Source organism: Xiphophorus couchianus, chromosome 5 (genome assembly GCF_001444195.1).
Source record: "Xiphophorus couchianus chromosome 5, X_couchianus-1.0, whole genome shotgun sequence".
NCBI classification, from domain to species: Eukaryota; Metazoa; Chordata; class Actinopteri; order Cyprinodontiformes; family Poeciliidae; genus Xiphophorus; species Xiphophorus couchianus.
The window spans coordinates 7,137,078-7,156,179 of NC_040232.1; the positions used below are offsets into that span (position 1 = coordinate 7,137,078).

A 19,102-nucleotide genomic window follows, 5' to 3' on the forward strand; every position below is an offset into this window, starting at 1 on the left:
TGTGGTTTTCGTCCTGGTCGTGGAACACTGGACCAGCTCTACACCCTCAGCAGGGTCCTGGAGGGTGCATGGGAGTTCGCCCAACCAGTCTACATGTGTTTTGTGGACTTGGAGAAGGCGTTCGACCGCGTCCCTCGGGGAGCCCTGTGGGGGGTTCTCCGGGAGTATGGGGTACCGGGCCCTTTGATACGGGCTGTCAGGTCCCTGTATGACCGGTGTCAGAGTCTGGTCCGCATTGCCGGCAGTAAGTCGGGCTCGTTTCCGGTGAGAGTTGGACTCCGCCAGGGCTGCCCTTTGTCACCGATTCTGTTCATCACTTTCATGGACAGAATTTCTAGGCGCAGCCAAGGTGTTGAGGGGATCCGATTTGGTGGCCTTAGGATCTCATCTCTGCTTTTCGCAGACGATGTGGTCCTTTTGGCTTCACCAGATCGTGATCTGCAGCTCTCGCTGGATCTGTTCGCAGCCGAGTGTGAAGCGGCCGGGATGGGGATCAGTGCCTCCAAATCCGAGGCCAGGGTCTTGAGCCGGAAAAGGGTAGAGTGCCTTCTCCGGGTCACGGGGGGTGTCCTGCCCCAAGTGGAGGAGTTTAAGTATCTCGGGATCTTGTTCACGAATGGGGGAAGAAGGGAGCGGGAGATCGACAGGCGGATTGGCGCAGCGTCTGCTGTCAAGCGGGCGCTGTACCGGTCCGTCGTGGTAAAGAGAGAGCTGAGCCAAAAAGCGAAGCTCTCGATTTACCGGTCGATCTACGTTCCCACCCTCATCTATGGTCATGAGCTTTGGGTCATGACCGAAAGAACGAGATCGCGGATACAAGCGGCCGAAATGGGTTTTCTCCGTAGGGTGGCTGGGCTCTCCCTTAGAGATAGGGTGAGAAGCTCAGTCATCCGGGAGGGACTCAGAGTAGAGCCGCTGCTCCTTCACATCGAGAGGAGCCAGTTGAGGTGGCTTGGGCATCTGGTCAGGATGCCTCCTGGACGCCTCCCTGGTGAGGTGTTCCGGGCACGTCCCACCGGGAGGAGGCCCCGGGGAAGACCCAGGACACGCTGGAGGGACTATGTCTCTCGGCTGGCCTGGGAACGCCTCGGGATTCCCCCGGAGGAGCTAGAAGAAGTGGCTGGGGAGAGGGAAGTCTGGGCCTCCCTTCTGAAGCTGCTACCCCCGCGACCCGACCTCGGATAAGCGGAAGAAGATGGATGGATGGATGGATGGGTGCAGGAGGCTCCACATCTGCTTTTCAAATATGCACGGTTGTATAATTGTACATCTGTTTGCAGTCATTTTTACATGAGTGTAAAAGTTGAGTTGGAGGTCTAGGCCACTTGTAGCTTATTTGGATTTGAAGGAGCAGAAAGGAGCTCAAAATATACAGGACTGACTGAAATCTCATTATCTAATAATTATATTTTGCAAAAAATGTAATAAATATGTTTTATACCTGTCCTAACCTGCTCCAAGACGCATAATAGGTCAGGAGCCAAAGCTGCCTGCTCTGTGTTTGAATGTTTGAAGGGCGACTAGATGACAAATTAAATGTAAATACCTGAAAGAGGTTATTGATTGCATCTATTTAAATCAGAGATTCAAACACATTTTCCATGCTACATTAAAAGTTTTAAGTTATGGCAGAGCAAATCCAATTTGTTCCTTGGATCTTCTAATGAAACGTGACTTAAACTTGCAGTGATTTCTTATCTCTGTTAACTTATCTCGTTAAAATGTTTCATTCATTCATTGTCTTTTTTTTCTCTTTTTTTCCAGTTTGCTCCCAGTTCTCCCGGGGCGTCTATGCCATTTTTGGCTTTTATGACAAGAAGTCGGTCAACACCATCACCTCCTTTTGTGAGACACTCCATGTCTCCTTCATCACACCGTCTTTCCCGGCAGAAGGAATGAATCAGTTTGTTCTGCAAATGAGGCCAGACATCAAGGGGCCTCTAGTTGCATTAGTGGAGTACTATAAGTGGGAGAAGTTTGCCTACCTGTATGACAGTGACAGAGGTAAACGGATTCTCAATGTTCTCTTTTATGTTCATGTTCCTGCTTCATAGTGTACACCAAATGAGTAAATGTAGGCTGATTTGATTGGCTTATGGTCAGAAACATGCTCATCAGTCTGAAGAAATTAAAACACTGAAAACTGAAACAAAACAAAAAAACGGTTAACGCTATTGTGACAATTAGGTCAAAATCCTAAATTCAGGTTTGCTGCAAAAACACAAAATCTTACCAAGTATTTTTGTCTGCTTTCTGGTGCAAATATCTTAAAATAAGACAAAACTAACTAACAAGTAACCTCTCAGCAAGATATGGGAGCTTTTATTAAGTCAATAATTTCTTAATGTTGATACACGGTGCTAGTTCCACTGGTAGATTAGTTCACTCCCCACAGGAAAGCGGTATCAGGTCTGAGTCGGTTTCTGTTTATCAGAGATTAATAGGACTGAGGTCAGATTCTTCACTAATGCTTTCCAGTTAACATTTAAACTGGCAGCATCAGTGCTGCTCCAGCAGCTGCACTGGAAGAACAGATTAGCTCTTTTTTCTGACCACTCAAAGCCATTTTCCACTCCAAGCACCTTTTACCTATCAACACTTAGCCAGCCTTGTATTTTTTTTGTCCAGAGTGTTCAATATACAAACTGTACTAGTAGTGAATTATTTCTCTAACATCCACACCTTCACATCTTCTGCTGTTATGTCCTGACCTAAGACATGTCAACACAGAATGATGGGAACTGGGACAGATCCACAGACTTAAAGACAAAATGCTTTCATTCCTGGGAACACCGGATACATTAAAAACCCACCTGTTTAGGATTGTATTTGAAACGTAATCAATTACAAATTTATTGATGGAACCTGACTTAATGTCGTGTTTTGATTGTTGATTCTATGTTGCATTGTGTTTCTGTGTTTGACATGATGTAAAGCACTTTGAAATGCCTTGCTGCTGAAATGTGCTATACAAATAAAATTTGATTGATTGTTTGATACATCCTGGGGTTTGAATTACCGAAAAGAGTTGGAAACTTATTATTCTAACATTAACCCCAATCGTCCTTCCAGTCCTAATTCCAATCCTGAATTCCCAATTCTTCCTTCCCAGGTGCAATGAGTTGGAAGGCGGGTTGGAACCAGAATAATTAAACACAATAAATAAATAATAAACATAATCTAACTAAAATAACTAACAGAAAAAATTTTAAGTAAAAAACAGCTTAATATTTAGATTAAATTGTTGATTTGTTTGTTAAATTCTTTATAAAACACTGGGACTTTTAGAGGCCTCTGTGTCATTTTGTGTATCAGAAAAGAGACAGTCTTATGTAAGAGAAAGCACTCAGTGTTCACTGTAATTAATTTGACATTGTATATTCATAACATCTTCTATCTAACAGGGATGTATTTTCATATTTTCCATTGGTTTCAATTTGCAACCACTTTGTGCTGATTTATAGAAAAATGAAATAGTCTGGGGGGTTTTTTCCTATTATAAAATTAAATTCTCCTGTTCTCATGCTGTGCTGATTGGTATGAAGTCCCGTTAAAAAGCTACACAACTCTCCCTCAATGGGTTGAGCTCGGCAAATGCCCATTCATGTTTCTAAAAAAGGTAAGCATATTTTCTAAAAAAGGTAAGCATAAGGGACGGGCCTTAATTATTTTTTGCTTTGTGTGTGTTTGTAGGTCTTTCTACCCTTCAGGTGATTCTGGATACTGCAGCAGAGAAAGAGTGGGTCGTAACAGCAATAAATGTAGGAGACCTGAAAGATGAGAGTAAAGATGAAGCTTACCGCTCCCTCTTTCAGGTACCGGAACTCTGAAATTCTCTTCTAACTGCATAAAGTTCAGGTTTGTCTTCAATGTACTGATTCTCTCACACATCCAGCAGTCTAGAAACCTACTGAGTTATTTTCTGATAAACTGATGCTTTTGGTTCTGACTGAAACTGGGCCCATTTTTAATCACCTTGAACAGTTAATGTATTATTATGCAGTATGGTATGAGTGCAGTTTTATGAAGGTTTGGAGAAATGAGGGTTTAGGGAAGTGTCTCGAAGTAAGTTAAAGTTTGTTCAGTTTTATTATCTGAACTCTGTTTCATAGTATCTGTGTGCATCTTAAAACTGGCCAAAAATGCATATAAATTAGATTTTTGCTGTAAACATTCTGACTAAAACCAGGACGATGGAGCATGTCACCCCAGTTCTAAAGTCCCTACACTGTAGCTCAGAGAATAGACTTTAAAATACTGCTAGTTTATAAATCACTGAGCAGCTTAGCGCCACAATACATTAAAGATTTGCTGTTGTCATAGCAACCTTCCAGACCTCTTAGGTCTTCCGGTTCTGGTTCTGGTCTGCATTTCCAGAAGCAGAACCGGAGAAGCACCAAATCTCTGGAACAAACATTCTGAAAACTGAAAAACAGCTGAAACACTGACTTCCTTTAAATCAAGACTAAAAACGCAGCTGATTAAAGCTGCTTCTGAACCATAATCAATGAAACATTGATCAATATATTTGATGTGCAACGACGGCAGAAGATAATGTTTCAGTTGTTGACTCTCTAACTTTGTAAATCATTTTCATGATTTAAAGCACTTTGTATGTCTTTTTGCTGAAATGTGCTGTACAAATAAAATGTGATTTTGATTTGAAGTGTGAGTATACTTGCCATCGATTAGAAAGAGATTCACAATGTTCAGCATTTTCTTCATATCAGGCAATTTATATTTGCATTAATTAATTGTATTTTTTTCTATGAACAAAATTTGCTAAATTAACTCCAAAGATTTTTTTTTTTTACAAAAATACCCAAGAGATGTGTAGTTAATAGCTGCTTTAAGCTGAACTTAGCTGAATTTTCTAATGTTAGCTGAGGTTAGGTTACTCAACTTAAAAAGACACTTTGTTAAGCTGGAAGCTCTTTAAGGTTGACCATGAACAACTCTGTTGTTTCGGGGAAAATTATAAATTTTATTCATATCTCAGAAAACCGTGAATGCCAATGTGTCGCTGCTGAATTTGTGTAAAGAAGCGTTCATAGTGGTGGGAGTGAGCAGTGGCATGGATTCTTTACATCATATGCTTCTAAGATTTTGTGAAAATCTGCTCATTTTTGATATTATCCACCCACTGAAACTGGTAGAGATGTATATGCAGAGTGCTGTGTTTAGACCCCAGGTACTGACATAGTTAGAGGAGGACTGAAATACTAAGCTATGATGAAAGGAGACATGGAGGAGGAGGGAGGCTCTAAAGATGGTCTGGAAGAGAGAGTGACATGATTACAGTGACATGTAAAAAATCAGGACGAGGGGCTGATTTACTCTGCGAAAGTAGGTAAGAAAATGTTTATTGACAGCTTAGAAAGTGTGAACTTTGGATGTGATTAAAAAGGAAAGTGACAAATAGAACAGGAACAGCCTAAAGCAAAAACAGATAACCGGCTAAATCCTTTTTGTTATTGTGCCTTCCTTCTAGAGTCAGTAACTGATGTGACTGTGACTGTGGAATATAACATTTTTCCTTTTTAAAACTAACAACAAATAAATAACAAATACAGGTGAATGGGTTCTAAATACACCTTCTTATGTCTCTTTAGGACCTGGAGATCCGTAAAGAACGACGCATCATCCTGGACTGCGAACAAGATAAAGTCAAAGATATTATGGAGCAGGTGAAGTTCAGTCTCCTCAATAATCTGCTCCTGGTTGAAATCTGAGTTTCTGTACAACAAAAACCTTTACTTCATTGAAGCACAACAGAAAGTCAGTGGTGTGGATTATATCTCTGTTAAAATACTAAATTTGAATGGAAATATCCAATATTGTCCCTCCGATGGGAAATTCGGGTACTTCAGCAGCAAAGTGATAAACAAGTTGAAGCATGTAGAATCAGACAAAAGTGAAAAATAGAAACAGGAAAAATTATATAAAAAACTGTACAGTTCTGTCAAATTTACAGCATAAGATAAAATATACTGTGCTGTCATTAAGACAGTATGTCTTAAATTGATTCAAAGAAATGTGGATGTTAGTAGGATAAGCCCCAAAGAAACAAAAACAACGTGTCCATCTGTAAACACTTATTGAGTTTGTTGGTATCAGTAGTGAATGTGAAGAGAGGAAGGATCTGCAATAACACTGCTTTGTGCACTAAGGATGCAGCAGTCTGTCAATGAAGGAGAAGATTTGGTAATTAGATAAGTCTATGTGTGGTAATAATTATGTACAAAGTAAAGGAGAAAATGTTTTTGATTTTGTAAAATGTAAGCACACAGACTGTAAAGATTATAACCTGTATTGAGAATTTTCCGCTGTTAACAAAGTGTATTCTCTATCCCCATCAGGTGATCACTATAGGCAAACATGTGAAGGGACACCACTACATCATCGCCAACTTAGTGAGTCATGACCCAACACCTTGCAACAAACTGCACATTTTTCCTTTTATCTGCAACAGGTTATTTTAAATTGACACATGTTCACAAAAACAAAGTAAAATTCTTAGTCAGACTGTAGGTTGGACCAATCAAGAATAACGATAGGACAATATGAGTTTGTGACCTTAAACAAACCAACGCTGGAAAAATACAAAATCTTACCAAGTATTTTTTTCTAGTGCAAATATTAGTTATAGAAATAATACAAAACTAACTTAAAAGTAACTTTTCAGTAAGAAATAGGATAAATTATTCATTAATATTAATTTAAAAAGTGCTAGTTCCACTGGCAGATTATTTTACTTATAGCAATTTATATGTATTTTATTTATATATATTATATTTAATTTGTAAAAAATTTTCCATGTTGTAAATGTAATTATCTGCCAGTGAAACTAATATTTTTCATCAACATTCAAGAATTACTGACTAAAAACAAGCTCCTATTTCTTTCTGAAAAGTTACTTGTAAGTTTGTTTTGCCTTATTTTAAGTGTTTTAACTACGCAAAAAATTCTTGGCAATATTTATGTTTTTGTTGTGATGTTATAATAGTAATAAAAAACATATTTTCCTTATTTCCATTGTTGCTTGTTGAAAATACTTTAAATACTAAAGGAATCCCCCTCATTAAGGTGCTATAGAGCTGTATGACGGATTACAGAGAGGTGGAGTTCCTGATATTTCTCTTATCTGCTTTTCTTAAATAGTATAACAAAAAATATTTATGACAAATCAGCCTTTGTAAATCCTCCATTTACTGTGTGTTGATATATGTGAGTTCTGGTACAGTTAAAAGGAATGACAGGTTAGAAAAACAAGAGAGAAACTTTGTTGTTTTTGATCTTCCAGGGATTTTTGGATGGTGACATCTCTAAAATTCAGTATGGAGGTGCAAATGTATCTGGATTTCAGATAGTTGACTTTGACAATCCTGTGGTGGCAAAGTTTGACCAACGGTGGGAAGCTTTGGAGGAGAAGGAGTATCCTGGAGCAGATACACGAATCAGAGTAAGAAAAAACAATAAGAACAACTTAAAAGGGGCCTTTTATGCAAAATCCACATTTTGCACATTTTTGTATTTATATTTCAGTTTGTGTTCCTTCTAAAAATAACCCAGATGGTTTTTGGCAATAAGTTAACGTTTTTTGTGTCTGGAAAATGAGCCGTCTCAGAAACCTCCGGAATGTAACGACACAATTCAGCAAGCGCTGCCCATCACCTAGCAGCCCCAATGAAGCCTGGCCTGTTGCCTAGCAACCCAACCTGAGCCCCAGCATGTTTGATCGGCTGGTTTTACCGCTGTATGTGCTGTACAATGGCTGCTGGAAAAGAAAACTGTTCAGTTGTCTTACCGTCCAGAAACCACTTGTTGCATTCTTGTTGGTTGTGCAGGAGCCTCCACTTGTGCTTTTAAAAGATGCACAGTTGTATAATTGTGCATCTCTTTGCAGTCGTTTTCATCTCTGAGTGTACATGTTTAAGCTCGCCTCATAAAAGGCGAGCTTACACAAGTGACACAAGTGGCCTCTTGTCGCTTTATTTAGAATTTAGGTGACAAAAGGCCCTAAAATAGCTCAAAATAAACAGAACTGACTAAAAAAGCAGACTAAAATCTCATTATCTAAGAATGATTTTGTGCAAAAAAAATGTAATGATAGACCCATCCTAACCTGTTCAAAGAAGCATAATAGGTCACCTCTAAGCAATCTTTATTATTTTAACAGTTCTAGGAAAGAAGATTCTGACTACCACAGTGACAAGCAGAAAATATCAGATTATCACCTAAAACAATTATTTTGTGATCTTTTAGTACACCTCTGCCCTGACCTACGACGCAGTCAACGTGATGACTGAGGCATTTCGCTTCCTGCACAAGCAGAGAATAGACATGAGTCGCCGTGGCAACAGTGGGGACTGCCTAGCTAATCCCGCAGTACCCTGGGCTCAGGGCGTTGAGATTGAACGTGCCCTCAAGCAGGTAAGTATGAACTGGATTGACCTTCGTCAACAGATGTTACTTTGTATCGTCTTGTTTTGTCTGTGTGAGGAACTGCAAGTTTCAAAGTACAAAATGTCCTGATTTTTCTATAAAGCAAAATGTTTTCATGATAAGAAATTTATCATATGTCACCAATTTATAAATGATAAACAATTTGATAAATGCTCATCCCTCTGACTACATTAGTTTTTACTTTTTCTTTTTCCATTATCCTGCCATTTGATTTGTCTTTTTAGTCAGGAAAATAATCAATTTTCTGTCTGTAGCCATACAGTTGTAGGCTTCAGATGTAATGACATTCTCCAAATATGGAGGTGCTTCCTGTTTGAGAATTGGATGTTTTAAGATTTCAATGTTTCCTTTTTCTAAAACAGCTGCTTATCATTTAAAATTCAACACCAAGATGCTCAATATATTTCAGTTTGTGATAATAATGTTTTCTTTCCTTTTACCTGTTTGATCAGTGTAGAAATGAAATAATTTAAAATAAGCTGTCCTCTGTGCGGTGGATAGTGCTCAGTATGTTGAACAGATATTAGCTCTATCTCTGTTTATTTAAAGTAATTTGGTGTCTTCAGGTTCAAGTTAGTGGTTTAACTGGGAACATTCAGTTTAACCAGCATGGGAAGCGAACCAACTACTCAGTGGCAGTCATGGAGCTTAAGAACAGCGGACCGCTAAAGGTAACTAAAGACTTTCTAACGATACACCCAGTTTGTGTGTTTTATGTTGACTAAAATCACCATTTTGTTGCGTTGTGTGCTTTCAGATTGGCACTTGGAGTGAAGCGCATAAGTTTGAGGCGGACAAGCAAGATATAAATAATGACACAACGGGAATAGAAAACAAAACCGTCATCGTTACAACTATACTGGTAACACATCATCACACTGACGTAGAGATCATGAGATCGAACATGCATGTGTCTGCATAAAAAACTAGATTATTTCAGAGAAAATTAAGCTCATTAGGCAGACAATTTTACTCCTGTGCCTTTTATTTTTCCATTCTTTCAATTTTGTGTTTGGAAATTTTAAAACGCACAATTAAAATTTTCATCATGTATCATGCTGTCTCTTCCAATTCCTATTGAATTGGACATAATGGAACATCCTCCAGAATTATATTGTCAATGTGAAGATTAGTGCTGCAAATAATAATTATTATAGGTATCAAGGGATCTGTTGATTATTTTTGATTAATTGGTTAATTTTTAATCAATTAATTTCTGATTAATCAATTAATTGGATGAAACAACTGGCACAGTAGCACATTCTGCAAATTGTTTATTGAAATTTTTTTACATGCAATATTAAAAATACATTATAAATGCAACTGAGCAATTCAACTTATTTTTAAATAAGAAAATAAACATCTTACTGTCTAAATTTTTTTTTTTTTTCAACATCAACATGTGAAAAGCTCAAGCCTTTCTGCTTAATTTATTAATACAGTGTAGGGCTAATCACCATCTTTTGGATTAAACATTAATAATTGTTTAGCAAAAGGAGCTTTAAAAGATTTTAATTTTTTTTTAACACAGTTTGAACTTGGAGAAGCTAAAACTATGACCCTGGAGTTTTGGGCAATAAATTATACCACTGAAAAGTCTGTTTATTTGTCCTCACATTGTGTCACAGGACAAAACCTTTGTGGGTTGAGGAGTTTTTGATTACTGTCCTTCCTGGGATTGAATGATTGAAGTTTAAAAATAAAATAATTAATTTTTAAAAACCCACATACTCAGCTGGGTTCCTCAACCTACAAATACCTTTTTCTTAAAAATGTGGAACCATTTTTGGAAAACTATACAGACTTCCCAGCAGTATAAGTCTACAAAGATAATATAAGATAATAAAATTGTTGTTGCTTTTTGTGCTGAGTTTAGTTTTACTGATTTCTTCATATTGTGTTTCTGGTTATAGGAAGCTCCGTATGTGATGCTAAAAAAGAACGCTGATGAGCTTCAAGGCAATGATCGCTACGAAGGTTTGATGCTGTCTATGGTTAATGTTTGTGTTATCTCACCACATTTAATGATGTTCTACAATTTGATCATATTTGTCACACATTTCTTTAGAGCTGATAGCACATTTATAAAGTGTTCACCCTTACCTCTTTTTTAATCTTTCTGTAAAAAGCAGACAGGTCAAATTCAAATTCAATTTAATTTCTAAATTGTTACCATTGTTGTCTAGATTTTCAAAGAAACTGTTTTTTACTAGAATAGCTGAAGTTAACACTCAACGTTTCTTATGTCCTGAATTGATGCTTATTCACACCAACATACAGAACACAGAATGTCATTTTAGTATTTTCTTTCTGTTACATGTTTTGTGTCCTTTTATTTTAGGCTACTGTGTTGACCTGGCTGCAGAAATTGCAAAGCACTGTGGAATACGCTACAAGCTTCGGATCGTAGGAGACGGTAAATACGGAGCGAGAGATGCTGAGACCAAGATCTGGAACGGGATGGTTGGAGAGTTGGTGTACGGGGTAAGCTGGACGTTCTGGGAACAGATGTGATATGATCCATTTTGGTAGTGCTGGTCAGGACTCTAGCAGCAGCAGCAGTCCGGATGAACTGCAGCTTACTGGTGGATTTTTTATTTAGTTTTTCACAGAAATGACTAAAGACAATTTTATAAAAGAAAAGAAAGTCAAAAAAAGAGTTTTTGTCTAAATAGATATTTTTTAAATGTAAATCTGCCAGGGCTTTTAATACTATAAGGCTTAACTGTGGGCTTTCAGGCGCATAGTTTATTTGGCCTTCACTGCAAAAATACAAAATCCTACTAAGTATTTTTGGTGTTTCTTGTACAAATATCTTAGTACACTTGAAATAAAACAAAGCTAACTTACAAGCAATTTTTCAGCAAGCTGTAGGAACTTTTTAACAATTAATAATTCCTCAATATTGTTTAAAAAATTTACTTATTCCAGATGTTTTCGCTTATAAATAAAATGGAGAAATGTCTTGTTATTAGTTTTGTTTTATTTCAAGTGTGTATATCAGGATATTAATAAAAACAGATATTAATATCGTATCGGTGAATCTTTATTTACAAATAGACCAAATACTGTAAGAGGACAGGTTGAATGAGGTCAAAATGATTTAAATTTGTTTTGGGAAGGACAGATGTCCTGTTCAGGTGGATCAGATATTTTAACCGACTCTTTGTTTTTTCTCTTCCACAGAAAGCAGATATAGCAGTTGCTCCCCTGACGATTACTCTTGTTCGGGAAGAGGTGATTGATTTCTCCAAACCTTTCATGTCCCTCGGAATCTCAATCATGATCAAAAAGCCTCAGAAGTCCAAACCCGGCGTCTTCTCCTTTCTGGACCCACTGGCCTATGAAATCTGGATGTGTATTGTCTTCGCCTACATCGGAGTCAGTGTTGTTCTTTTTCTGGTGAGTCAAACTTCAGATTTCTAAATGTGAATAATAAATAGCTTTGAAGTTTAAATAGAACCAGTAATATATGGGACCTGCTTGTAATCTATCAACATTGGTGCTTTACTCTCTCTCAATTATTTATTAAAGGTATGTAAAAATGTTTTTAAGAACTACAGCAAAAATACTTGGTAATATTTTATATTTTTGCAGTGTAAAATCTTCAGTATGACCCGTTAATTAAAAATGTTTCTCCCTGGAGGTGTCGAGGTTCAGCCCATATGAGTGGACGCTTGAGGAGCCAGAGGACGGAGCTTTGCCGCTGACGACCGAATCAACCAACGAGTTTGGGATCTTTAACTCTCTTTGGTTCTCGCTGGGTGCATTCATGCGACAGGGCTGTGACATTTCACCAAGGTTGGTACGACATTCAACCACCGTGTCACTAATGTTATACTTAATAATTATATGCTCATCAATATCAAGTATTAGTGAAGTAGTACAGTATTTTTTGTACAAGTTATTTCCCCAGATCCCATTCAGAACATTTTATACCAAATACTCTTTGGAATGAAATTATTCTTTCTTCTTTTTCTTTATTCAGAAAGTTGCTTTTCTGCTAGGAACACAAATTAAGTCATGCTAATTTTTTCTTAGTGTGTGTCCCAAACAGAGCTGGCCCAATGGATGGTTGCTTAGGTCCCCCACACCACCAGAGGGCCCCCAAGGGCTGTAAATTTAGTGTTAATCAGCTGATGTTGTCAAATAGTTAAAATGATACAACACACTTAAACACCACTCTGTATTTCAAAATCCAAATATTTTTTTTTTGTTTGCCTCTTCTGTAAGATTAGAATTAGCAGCCATAATAACACTGATGTGATGTAGGCTCAATACAAATGACGCTGTTATTATTTGTTAGTATTATTAATTATTGTTATTTAATTTCCCTTTGGGATCAATAAAGTACCTTTGAACTTTGAATTTGAGTTGCTAGTGATAGTAGGTATGGTACACACACAGAGTAGCTTAATAATGATAAATCATCTGGTGTTGACATGTTGGTATGTGGGGCCCAAAATGAAAATCTGCTTAGGGCCCCAAAAAGGTTTGGGCCGGCCCTGTAAGTGCTATATAACAGCTGTCATATAACTCACAGCCATTTATTGTAGAAGAAGCAAAAAGTATTTCATGATGGTATGCAAATATTATTATTTAAAGATATTAAAAGCTACATATACCCTCTTTCTTTCTGACTTTTCTGTTTATAAATTGTGCTCCCTTGTTGTGCTTGCAATTACATTAAATAAGTTAGAATAATTGTGAAGTCCAGATTTCTGTTTTTAAAAATACTTTTTTTTATTGGTCTGATGTAATATTTCTAAAAGTCATGTTTTCATTAACAAAGTGGAAAATCATCATAATTAACATAAAGACTTTCAAACATCACTTAGTGATAAAGTGTCTAAAATAAATAGGCTTTTCAATAATATTCTAATTTTGTGAATGGGTCTCTATAGTTAAGAGAGAATCCACCAGTCAGAACCTGACCTGTGTGTTTTTGCATGCAGGTCTCTTTCAGGTCGTATAGTTGGAGGGGTGTGGTGGTTTTTCACTCTGATCATTATTTCGTCATACACGGCCAACCTGGCTGCCTTCTTGACGGTGGAGAGAATGGTTTCTCCCATTGAGAGTGCTGAGGATCTCGCCAAGCAGACAGAGATCGCTTATGGGACGCTGGACTCCGGGTCAACCAAAGAATTTTTCAGGGTAAGGTATTCTTCGACAACAAGTGATGGTGGTTCTTCTTAAAGGCAAACAATAATTATGTTTCCATTGATACATGAGGAATGATTGGCGGGAAGAAACCTTAATCACATCTCACCATTCATCATTTAATCATTTTTAAAAGTTTGTCATAATTTTAACATTTATAAGATACATAAAAACCAACTTTTAATAAAAACATGTATGTGAAATTCACATTTTGCTTATTTTTATGCTTCTACTTGGGTCTCAACTGTTTCTAAAACCACCCAGCCATTTTTTGGAAATAAGTTAATGTGTTTTGAGGCTTGGAAATTAGTTGTTTCAACCCCCCTTCGATTATTAAGTAACATTTGACAGGCACTGCACCGTTACCTAGCAACCCCAGCCCATCGCCTAGCAACCCAAGAGGAGCTCCAGCATGTTAGTCAGAGACAAAAGAGAAATTCTACAACCACTAAAATCTGACTCTAGTCCATGTATTTACATTTTGTGGAGAAGAAAGTTGCGCTCAGTGTCTTCTTTGAACGTTTTTTAATGTTGTTTTCTTCAGTGGTTCTTGGTGCAGCGCCACCACAGGTGAGATAGGGAATAGGTTTTTCAAAAGGTTTGGTTTCTTTGGCACAGTGCAGTGTGAAGGCGAACCGCACCAGATGAAGATGTAATAAATGTTGCAATTTTAGTCCCCAATTGAACAAGACTACCAGGTGTGAAGGAAACTAGTGAAGTTTCTGTCTAGTAAGCCTTTCCTGTCCTACAGTACCCTGAAATAACAACAACCAAGACAAAACTAAATGAACTTATTTGTCTGTTTCTTTTTTAGCGCTCTAAAATCGCTTTGTTTGACAAGATGTGGCAGTACATGAAATCCGCAGAGCCTTCTGTGTTTGTCAAGAAGACATCGGAGGGTGTCCAGCGTGTGAGGAAGTCCAAAGGGAAGTACGCCTACCTGCTGGAGTCCACCATGAACGAGTACATCGAGCAGAGGAAGCCCTGCGACACCATGAAAGTGGGAGGAAACCTGGACTCCAAAGGCTACGGGATTGCCACGCCCAAACAATCCCCATTAAGGTGGGTGGATCAGTATAACAATGCCAGCCAACCTGCACTGCCATGTACCATTCACACTACTAACCTGCTGCCTAGCATACTGTTTCCCTCCCCACTCACGCAGTTCCTTTCTCCACGAGAAAAGGAATGACTCAAATACACTGACTGCTCACCTGCCAGAGACCTCAGGTGTTAACTAGCCAGTGTGTGAAATGGCTGCTGCTGCGTTCAGAAACAAAAGAAAGCACACCCTGGGGAGCGCTTATTTTAGTCCCAAGCCTTAGAGCCAGTTGGGTTTTTGCAGTATGCGAGTGTGATGAATGGGGCATGGCAGCTCACTACTCGTTGTTATAATAATCCACCTACCCTGATGACGTCATCCCAGTGGTTTGTATTTTTACTGTGGTTGCCACCTCTGACCCATGGTGGGGGTGGTTACCATGACAATGGGGGTGAGGGACAGTTTGTTTCAGATGTCAGGTCTTAAAGTGAGCCGATACAATCAGGAATGTAAAATAGTCACCAATTTTCCTTATTTGCATCACTGACACTTTAAAATCTAAGGCTAAATATAACTACATTATTATATCTACAGATATATTAGTATTTTTTAGAAGATATGTAATATTCCCAAGTATTTGACTGGTACAAAAGGAATACCGATGTTATCCTGCAGTATTCCTGGAACAGTAAGACAGAAACTTTACATTTTTGAAGTTAAATAAATATTGAACTCTAGATTTTATGAAATATGCTCTTTAAGACCTGAATCAGGGGATTGTTGTTGTCTATGACTGTATGACCAAAACATTTGTTTGTATGTGAATGTGTGTATAATTCATTTGATTTTCTTCACCATTAATGATGCTTCCTAACCCAAATTTCTCATATCTTCTACTTACAATTGCTTATTTTGTATTTGTATGATCCCAGAGCAGAGAATGTCACTGCAGTTTATCTAAGAAAGGGTTGAACTTAAATCACAGACAGATCCTGCGTAAATAGTAAAACATATACTGATCTGCCATTTTATTAGGTACAGCTTGATGGAACTGAGTTGGAGCACCTTTGACCTCCAGCTTGCCTTAATTCTTCATGGCATAGATTTAACAAGAGGTTTTGGTCCATATTTTGGGCTCTAAATTAACGTTTTTTCACTGGCACCAGCACAAAAACTCAGTGCACTCAAATTTTCAACTGCATTGCATTTACCCTTGTTCTATTGTGTCAAAAAGTACAAAATTTGTGGGAAGAATTACAATATTCACTGATTAAAGATTTATGAGATTAAGCCTAAGATGTTTTCTGACATTGTAAACTCATGAATATGTCAGAGAAGACCCTACTTTTAATATCATAAATTTATGCCTTTAATCATGGAACATTTCTGACTTTTTCAATCGAGTCAGATTGACCTGATTGAACACAATACATATGGTTGTTGTACAAGCTCTCTCCTATTAACAACTGGTTAATGTGGTTCTACGTATTCTTGCCTGATAAGTTTCATTTAGAAAATTTACATCTATGCAGAATAACTTGAATATACAATTTATTTCTCAATGATGAATCAGTAGGTTGAATCGATGGATGGGTTGATAGAAAAATGAATGATTAAGCATGCATATTTGTATGTGTTGCATGTTTGTCACTCATGTTGTTTCTTATTTCTTTGTCTTTTCAGCAAGCTGCCAATAGCTGTATGCTCCATGCTCTCTCTTTCTCTTTTTCTCTCTTTTTCTTTCTCTTTCTCTGTCATTCTCGGGTTGTTTTTATTCAGAAAACTGTCATTTTCAGCATTTAGATTTAAAAGTGATTTAGAAAACAGTTATTTTTCTTAACTCAAGGTAGCTGATAAAGGTTACCGGAGCATAATGAGCTGCAGGGTACCATTTCATTTTCCTCCCCTTCCAAATCCAGGTTCTACATCAATACATTTTACTAGGACTACATTACTGTCATTTACCACAAAAGTCAGCCTTATATGTCAGATCTGAACAGTATTTAAGATAAAGATCAGACGATAAAGCAGCACCCACCTCACATCAGGTAATATTGGGCATAACAAATATTTAAGCCAGTCACTGTGCATCAATCATCCTGGATTCGTTCCAGGTTTTGACCTTTTTATAACCCACTGCTCTATGTTGTCACTCAATTATTTACTGACATTTCAGCTCTGAGTACTGGTCCTCGTTTATAGCAAAAAATAAACAAAACAAAACACTTAAGTTTCATTTAAATCAAAACATTACTGTGAAATAAAGGTTAATCAGTTTTCTCATTGAGCAAAGAGTATCTAAAAAACTACAGCAGTTTCACTAACAGGCACAGTTCATGTTTTCTTTCCTCATCTATTCATCTATTTGATGGACTGATTAACAGGTGAAATCCTCCAGGTTTATAGGACAAGAGCATCTTTATACATAAAATCCCATTAATCAAAATAATTCATGCAGTCATTGCTCATGATCTGTTCATTGCAGATCATTTACTTCTTCCTCTTTTCATACGCCGCACAAAATAACATTTCTTTCAAACTTAATTTTTTTTTTACTTTTTTTGTTTTAGTTTTCTTGTTATTCCTTTATTTATTGGAACTACAAAAGAACCATATGATTAATTATTAGTTTCTCATATATTAGGGCCAGAGGTGATGTCACACTGTGTGTACGAGAGGTTACACAGATCTGCAATTAATCAAGATTGTTATAGTAATTCCAAAGACAGACAACATAATTCCTATTTTAATTTGTCTTTAGCATTTTATATCAGCATTTAGCACTATTAGTCCTGTTAGCATTGCAGTGGATACTTATCTTAAAGCTACAGTATGTAACTTTTATAAAATATATACAGTACTGTATATGTTTTTGTTAAACCAGTCACCATATTGTGGCATGTAATATGAGGTAATCTGTGAAAAGATTGAGCTCCTTCTCCTCCCTGAGCTGCTATTGCTGTCTGAAGAAATGCACCGCTCCCAATCAAAAACTACTAATCAGAGACAGGTCTTAGAGCTGTCAATCATCCTCATGTACACTCTGCTCAATGATGGAGAAACAACTTACTGTCACCATTATCCTATTGGGGTCCCCGGGCCGGGAATCAAACCCAAGACTTTCTTGCTGCAACCAACTGCCCCACTGTGCAGCCCGAAACAACTTACTGTTACAGTAAAACTGTTTATCTGCCATCATCAGTGGCAGATCATACACAAGCATGATTTACTGCTCTAAGACCCTCCTCCTGCCTCTGATTGGTTGTTTCTGGCTGATTAGTGTATTTCTGCAGTTAGTGCTGGGAGGAGGAAGAGGAGCTAAAATCTTTTCCACAGATTATCTGTCTTATATTACACTCGTCTCGACGTTGTGATAATTTTAACAAATATATAAAAAACATATTTTTTTCTAAAAGTTACGTATTGCAGCTTTAGCCCCAGAAGGTTGTCCTTATCCAGCATGTTGCACACCAAACAGTGCTATTTTCAGCACCACTGATTATTAAAAATATATAAAGGAGGAATATTTAAACAGTACTGTTGGTTATTTTTTATATCTATAAGATCTGACAGATTGCTGTGTGATCACATCATATTAAATTTAGTTACTGTAGGTTTCTGCCTATTAGGGTGACTGCTGTAGTTCAGAGCTAATGTTGCTACAAGGCCTGGAAATGCTGTCATAGGAATTTACTTGTTGGCAAAAAATTATCACATGAGACAAAAATATGAATTTAGTAACTGAATTTGCTGTCTTTGTGTTGTTTGACATACATGATAAAATTACTTACATTGTTGCAATTAAGGGCACATCTTTTGTTTCAGATTGAGTACAAGAAAATATTATTTATCCAACCTACAAGTTACTTTAAAATTTTTTTATTTTTATTTTTTTTTAAAGTAACTGAAGTCTAATCTGCAAAAAAGTGTAGACTTGGTCAGGTACTTTTCTTCTAATATTATTTGTAGATCTCAAGCAACTTAAAAGCTGTTTTATTTATATTTTTGTGTTCAATGCATTTCCTTTAGTGTAGAGTTAATAGAAAACTGGGTCAAAATGCACATAGTCAAAATATGACTCCATAAAAAGTGTAGTTCTTACACTACAGAATATCAGTGTCATTCTTTGTGAAAATGTTATGTACGTACACATTTCTTTAATCTCAATATTTTTGGTCAAAGGTTAATTAGACCGACTGTGAAGGAATATCTTTATATCCAACTGGGCTTGGTGATGATGAAGCCATTTATTTATGATTATAATGCTTCTGTTTACTGAATATATTTTTTCTTGGTGAGGTGAATGGCTCAAATAAATAAGGATGTCATGATAAAACCATTTTCTTTTAGTTCATGATTCTATCGACATTTTCCTCGACATGATTTAAGAATTGATGTGTCAGTAACTACAACAATGTGATTTAATTTGTATGA

General features: G+C 37.2%; 1 protein-coding gene and 1 long non-coding RNA gene across 7 annotated transcripts in view; both read left to right on the forward strand.

Annotated features, from left to right (window-relative positions):
• The window catches only part of LOC114144400 (glutamate receptor 2-like), a 55,959-nt gene that overhangs the window by 16,659 nt on the left and 20,198 nt on the right, over positions 1 to 19,102 (forward strand). For all 6 annotated transcript variants that reach the window (XR_003595482.1, XM_028017169.1, XM_028017167.1 and 3 more), the window contains exons 3-16: positions 1,765 to 2,004; positions 3,694 to 3,815; positions 5,613 to 5,687; positions 6,360 to 6,413; positions 7,304 to 7,462; positions 8,266 to 8,433; positions 9,033 to 9,137; positions 9,224 to 9,328; positions 10,380 to 10,443; positions 10,808 to 10,950; positions 11,653 to 11,868; positions 12,113 to 12,267; positions 13,422 to 13,620; positions 14,441 to 14,688. Coding sequence is in view for 5 of the 6 variants with exons in the window: in XM_028017169.1 (XP_027872970.1) it covers positions 1,765 to 2,004; positions 3,694 to 3,815; positions 5,613 to 5,687; positions 6,360 to 6,413; positions 7,304 to 7,462; positions 8,266 to 8,433; positions 9,033 to 9,137; positions 9,224 to 9,328; positions 10,380 to 10,443; positions 10,808 to 10,950; positions 11,653 to 11,868; positions 12,113 to 12,267; positions 13,422 to 13,620; positions 14,441 to 14,688 (2,053 nt within the window). In the remaining variant the exon portion in view is untranslated. The remainder of the gene's footprint in view (positions 1 to 1,764; positions 2,005 to 3,693; positions 3,816 to 5,612; positions 5,688 to 6,359; positions 6,414 to 7,303; positions 7,463 to 8,265; positions 8,434 to 9,032; positions 9,138 to 9,223; positions 9,329 to 10,379; positions 10,444 to 10,807; positions 10,951 to 11,652; positions 11,869 to 12,112; positions 12,268 to 13,421; positions 13,621 to 14,440; positions 14,689 to 19,102) is intronic.
• LOC114144403 (uncharacterized) lies at positions 2,014 to 3,347 on the forward strand. The gene is made up of 3 exons (XR_003595484.1): positions 2,014 to 2,346; positions 3,236 to 3,243; positions 3,338 to 3,347. It is a non-coding gene; the product is annotated as an uncharacterized LOC114144403 (long non-coding RNA).